Consider the following 6,056-nt stretch of genomic DNA (forward strand, 5'->3'; position numbering starts at 1 on the left):
TTAACTTCAGCTTGGGAGACAGAGGCAGGCAGATCTCTGAGTTCAAGGCTAGCCAGGTCTACAGATCAAGTTCTAGGATAACCAGGGCTAAACAGAGAAACCCTGTCTTGAAAAACAAAACAAAACATAAAAATAAAATAAATAATAAAAACAAAAACGTCCCACCTCGCAGTAGTGTGATAACACACACACACTACAGAAATATCACAAAAGAAAACATCTTTGACATTAGTAACTTTATATCTTATACTTTTGGGAATCTGCTACTTAATTTATAGGGGTCTTACCATGCAGCCCAGAAGAGTGTCACACTCATGATTCATCTGTCTTTGCCACCATCCCTTTGGGGCGACAGGTATGTACTGGGCTTAATTTTTTTTTTCTTGTTCCATAATACAGATTTTTGGGGGGGTTGGGGAAAACAAAAGAAGACATCTATCAACCTTATTTTAGCTAGTAAGGGGAAGGGATAATTTTCTTGAATTAGATAATAAAGAGGTGTATCAGTGGTATCACACCGCGTAGGGTTCATAAGGCCCTAGGTTCAATCTGAAGTAATGAAACAGATAACAAAAGATTAAAGACAGAGGATCCCAAGAGTCGGTGGTCTTGGCACTGGCCACACCCGCTGTCTCCAGGCCATTGGGTGGACAGGAGGGACACAGATTGAGTGGAAAGACACAGCAGGTATAGGGCACGAGAGTGCCTCAAACCCTAAAGGACAAGTGTAGAGATGCTATAAAAGATCACTCTAGGGGCTGGAGAGAGAGCAGTCCCTGCTCCTGAGTTCAAATCCCAGCAACCACATGGTGCCTCACAACCGTCTGTCCTGGGATCTGGCGCCCTCTTCTGGAGTGTCTGAAGACAGCTACAGTGTACTCACATAAATAAATAAATCTTTGGACCAGAGCAAGCAGGACCAGAGAGAAAAGAAAAAAAAAAGTTTCTGAAGACAGCTACAGTGTACTTACATATAATAAATAAATAAAAATCTTTAAATAAAAAAATCAGTCTATAGTAGAAGAAAAACCATATTTTTAATATTTATTCTTTTTTTAAAAAGTTATAAAATTTAAATGGTTATTAAAGTTTTTTAAAAAGGCTATCATTGTGAAATGTCACCAGTTTTCTTTTTTCTTTCTTTCTTTCTTTCTTTCTTTCTTTCTTTCTTTCTTTTTTTTTTTTTTTTTTTTTTTTGAGACAGAGTTTCTCTGTGTAGCCCTGGCTGTCCTGGAACTCACTCTGTAGACCAGAACTTAGACCTCGAACTCAGAAATCCGCCTGCCTCTGCCTCCCAAGTGCTGGGATTAAAGGCGTGTGCCACCACGCCTGGCGTCACCAGTTTTCTTGAGTCTGATCGTTTTCTTACCCTGGTCCTTCACTTCTTATAGTTCATTCAGTTTTTCAGCAGCAAACGTCATCTGAAGTATTTCGTAAGAGGTCATGGGAGCAGCGCTGGGGAGACCTCAGTGTTCCCTGTTGGGCTACCCGTGGGCGGGGCTAGAGGCTGCTAGGGCTCCTGTGTAGGACCTCAGGTGAATCTGTGGCTCCTTCCCGGCTCATCGGGCTTCCTTGTCTGTGGGCACCGCAGGCCCCAGAGCTCCGCTGCTCAGATGAACCCGCATGCTTGCCTTCATTCCAGTTTGATTCTAGTCAGCTCCCAGCTTCCTCCTCCGTGGAGTCTCAGAACCCAGGAGTGAAACTGCAAGAGCCCAGGACCCCACTGAGGTCAGACAGCTGCCAGAGCAGTCACCCCAATCCCTCTGCCACCCGACACCCCCAGGTCCAGCCTTTGGGTTCTTTCTCCTCAGCAGGCCACCCCTGTGGCATGGGTACCTTCTCAAGGCTGGGACGATGTCCCACGCTGATAAATGTCATCCCCAGCTGCTGACCGATTCGGTAGAGCTCATTCTCTGCTTCCTCTGTCAGGGCACTGGTGGCTTCATCGAGCACTGACGAGCAGCGTGTGGTGGCAAGAGATCACAGACTGCCCTTGCCCTCTCTGTCACTCCTCTAACCCATTCACCCTGAGATGTGGTGGACTGACAGGAGAGTCACGCCAGGATAGAGATCACGCCTGTGAGCATGGCTCAGATCTCACAGCTGCCTGCAGACAAATAACACTGTGCCCCAAGACTGTACAACCCGGGACTCTCAATTCATCCGAGGCTCTGTGCTCAGAAGTGTCCATACCTGCTACAATATGCATATACATATTCCTGCCAGGCACAGCTCGGGGATGCCCACTCATCTGTGGCAGAACCCAGGGAGCTACAATCACAAGCCCTCTAACTGAGGCTGCCTAACAAGCGCTTTTACACTCTCAGGACTATGCCAAGGGGCCAAGCTCTGCTCATCACGGGTAGAGGACACAGGGAGGGATACCCAGTCATGTATAAGTGCACATATGTGTCCAGGCTGTGAACACATGCTACAAGTACCCGTGAGTACACACAGCGCCTGGCATGTGCGCCCATGGTGGGCACCTCACCTGCATACTTGGGCTGCAGGTAGAAGAGACGGGCAAAGGAAAGTCTTTGCATCTCCCCTGGGGACAGGACATCATACCTAGAAAAAGCAATAATGATTGAGCCCTGAAAGGAGGTGACAGCTTGACTTTTGCCAAGAATGCATCGTGAAAGAAGCAAGTTTGCTATAGAGATTGGCCCCAGGATACGGATCCTGAACTGGTGGGGCAGCCCAACACCGGGATGCTGGGGTCAGGAGCCATTGAGTCCTTTTATAGGGCTGCTGGGACTCTGTAATGGACCCATGGGGGGGGGGGGAGCGCTGCCTGGAATCGCTCATCCTTACCAGTTCCAATCCACCTGCTGGTCCAGACCTCCAGTCCTTGCCACCAAGCTGGACTGTAACAGACAGAGGTCCCAGAGTCCACACAAGTGTCCAGTGTTTTCTGCAATCCTACCTCCCCACCTCAAACACTTCTGTGACAGACACGGCAGTGGTGAGCCAAGGTGGGTGTTATCACCTCCACCATTGAGGCTGGCTGGAGTACGGGGACAAGAAGAAGCAGACAGCCCATCAGCTTTACCATTAAGATTTTTTTTGGCAGAGGTGAGATGGCTCAGTGGGTGGAGCGCTTGCCACACCACCCTGGTAGCCTAAGCCTGATCTCTGGAATCCACAGGAAGGTAGAAGGAGCGAACTGACTTCAACATTGTCCTCTGGCCTACACACACACCTACACACATGCACGCATGTGCACGCGCGCACACACACACACACACACACACAATTAAAACAATATCTCTACAGAGCAAGAACACAGATCTTTACTGCCCGTCTGCAGCTCCCACTGCCAACTTGCACACCCACTGTTTGCCCAGTCTTCAGCCCAGAGATGGCAGTGGCTCTGCTGGCCACCAACTACCTGTGGCCAATGCTCTCAGGTGGGCCTGAGACCTCAGGGCCCCTGTCCCACTTACCAGGCCTGCCAATTCCAAGAACCTCACAATTCTCTCATCGTCCGCAGAACCTGCAAAACAGAAACGTCTTCAGCATACCAGGGCCTCGCTCGGGCTGGCCAGGAGGGATGGTATGCACGCATCCCGGCAAGGGCAGACTCCCAGAACAAAGCTAACAGCACAAGGGCCCGCAAAAGGACACCTGCTTCCCTTCTCCATGAGTGTCTCTTCAGGAAAGGAAGAGGGGACAAGAGGACCCCAAAATACTAAGCAGTTAAAGGATAAGACCCAACCAGAAACCAGCAGCCTGGCTGGACACTCTCCCAGTGGGCACAGGGGAGGCTGGTCAGGCAGAGCAGGGACAATGAAGATGAGGACACGAGTTGAGGAGGCACAGCTCACCTGAGTCAGGGTAGATCTCCTTCAGGGGATATATCACCTGAAAGCAAGAATGTCTCTGGTTAGGGTGGGTAATGAGAGAGCGGGACTTAGTCCCATCATTAGCATCCCTAGGAGCCACCCACAGAAGCAAGCCTCCTCCCACCCCCAGGGGGAGCTGGAACACCAGCCTGCAGGGTCTGTAAGAGAGATACAATGTAACCCAGAGGGCGGTCAGGAGTGATACAGTGTAACTCATGGAACAACCTTCAGAAGTGTGTTTAGGAGGCAAGAGTCTTGGAGCCTCCTGAGGGTAAACTCTAGTGCCTAACAAACACATGGAGCAACCGGAAAGCTATCCTAGGAAGCAGCTCTGGGTTCGGCCCATAAATAATGCACAGCATGTTCTCAGAACCTGGGAATTCCCAGGCATGGGCGCTATTGCCCCTACCCGCCCCCCCCCGCACCCCCCCCTCAGGGCCTGAGGCCTGTCACATTGTTAGAAGTCCTAGATGTAAGTGGGTGGCATGAGGTTGGAGGAGTGGACCCCTGACCGTGCTGACCTGCTCCCGAAGTGTCCCATCAGTGAAGAATGGCTTCTGAGGCAGGAACAGCACCCCGTGGGGCCCAAAATCAGCCAGCATCTGCACTGAGCCTGCAGAGCCCACAGAAGCCTCCATTGGGAGACCCCGCAGACAAGGTAACTGCCTCTTCTCTCCATCTCTTCCTCTTCCCACCACACTGCCCCCCTGTGGCCAAGGCTGTACCAGAGGCAGGGAGACCTGGCTCACCTTTCATGCTCTCCCACAGGCCTCCCAGCACCCGCAGCAGGGAGGTCTTGCCAGTGCCCGTGTTGCCTGTGATGAGCAGACTCTGCCCTTCACAGATCTTCAAGCTCAAGTCCTTGATCAGGGGCTTGTCAGAGGAGGGGGTCAAGATGGAAACCCGATCGAGCAGAAAAGCTGTGTCTGATGGCTCTGTTGTCGGACACCCTGGGGTTCTAAAGGCAGGGAAGAGAGGTGGAGAGACAGGCCATATGGGTAGTCCAAGGGGAGTGAGCAGAGGTCTAGAGGCACCCCCTTTGTCCCGGGAGCCTTAGGGGTGTAACTATGCCCTTCAAACCCACATGCCTCGGAGTGAAGCATGGGGAGAAGGAGTGAGGTTAAAATGAGGTTGTTAGAGTGGACCTCAGGGATAGGGCATGCGCAGAGATTAAGTGAGGGCACACAGGAAAGTGAGCCAAGGAAAGATGTGTGGGAGAAACCAACCTCGCCAACTCTAACCTACACCTTGAATTCCTAGTGTGCAGAACTGCTGCTGTTCAAGTCTGCTGCTGTGGTATATCGTCATGGCAGCCTAAGCATTAACATGGAGGTGGAGCTGGGGCACTAACCTGTGACCCACTGGGTGAAGTCCCTACACAACTGATCTTAACCACTCTTGGCATCCATGGATAGTAAATGCTGCCTGGCTTGGCAGATAGAGGAAATCAAGTCAGGTGGCTAAGTGACTTGCCCTGTGCTATTCAGCTTTATTCTAGTCATTGTGTTTGTGTGTTTGTGTGTGTGTTTTAAATTTTTATTTATTTGTATTTCATGTGCATTGGTGTTTTGGTGTTTTGCCTGCATGTATGTCTGTGTGAGGGCATCAGATCCCATGGAACTGGAATTACAGTTATGGAACTGCCATGTGGGTGCTGGGAATTGAACTTGGTCCTCTAGAAGATCAGCCAGTGTTCTTAACTACTGAGCCACCTCTCCAGCCCTTGGTGGGGCTTTTGTTTGTCTTATTTTCTTCTTTGCTGTTCTTGAGACAGGTCTCACTGTGTAGTTTTAACTGTCCTGAAACTTACTATGTGGACCAGGGTGGCCTCAAACTCAGAGATCCACCTGTCTCTGCCTCCTGAGTGCTGGGATTAGAGGCATGGGTCATATCTTCATTTTTGAAAGATTCCTAGGTGGCCACCGTCCAGTCATTTTCCAAGAATGTATCTGTTCTTTACTTCTGAGGAGGGAGATTTCATTACTACCCTTTTGAGAGATGAAGAAAATGATACTCAGAGCAGTTAAGTCATTTGCCCAGAAGGTGGAACAGGATGCCTGGTGGTAGCAGAGAATGCCTTTAATCCTACCACTTAGGAGGCAGAGGCAGGTGGCTGTGAGTTCAAGGTCAGCCTGGTCTATAGAGTGAGTTCCAGGACAGCCAGAGCTACAGAGAAACTCGAAAAACCAAAAAAAAAAAAAAAAAAAAAAA

At 50.1% G+C, this 6,056-nt stretch overlaps 1 protein-coding gene across 3 annotated transcripts in view; it reads right to left on the minus strand.

Moving 5' to 3' along the window:
* Nucleotides 1–1,197: 1,197 nt before the first annotated feature.
* Nucleotides 1,198–6,056, minus strand: part of Abcd4 (ATP binding cassette subfamily D member 4) — a 15,533-nt gene continuing 10,674 nt past the window's right edge. The window contains exons 12-19 of one of the 3 annotated variants that reach the window (XM_021179138.2): nucleotides 4,595–4,803; nucleotides 4,367–4,458; nucleotides 3,828–3,864; nucleotides 3,447–3,496; nucleotides 2,815–2,867; nucleotides 2,492–2,568; nucleotides 1,837–1,952; nucleotides 1,198–1,702 (exon numbers count right to left, since the gene is read on the minus strand). In XM_021179138.2, coding sequence (XP_021034797.1) covers nucleotides 1,634–1,702; nucleotides 1,837–1,952; nucleotides 2,492–2,568; nucleotides 2,815–2,867; nucleotides 3,447–3,496; nucleotides 3,828–3,864; nucleotides 4,367–4,458; nucleotides 4,595–4,803 — 703 coding nt within the window. In that variant the 3' untranslated portion in view covers nucleotides 1,198–1,633. Of the gene's footprint in view, nucleotides 1,703–1,836; nucleotides 2,108–2,491; nucleotides 2,569–2,814; nucleotides 2,868–2,896; nucleotides 3,008–3,446; nucleotides 3,497–3,827; nucleotides 3,865–4,366; nucleotides 4,459–4,594; nucleotides 4,804–6,056 lie in introns of those variants that run through there. The other 2 variants (XM_029484923.1, XM_029484924.1) reach the window with 2 other exon arrangements.

Source organism: Mus caroli, chromosome 12, assembly GCF_900094665.2.
Source record: "Mus caroli chromosome 12, CAROLI_EIJ_v1.1, whole genome shotgun sequence".
Classification (NCBI taxonomy): domain Eukaryota; kingdom Metazoa; phylum Chordata; class Mammalia; order Rodentia; family Muridae; genus Mus; species Mus caroli.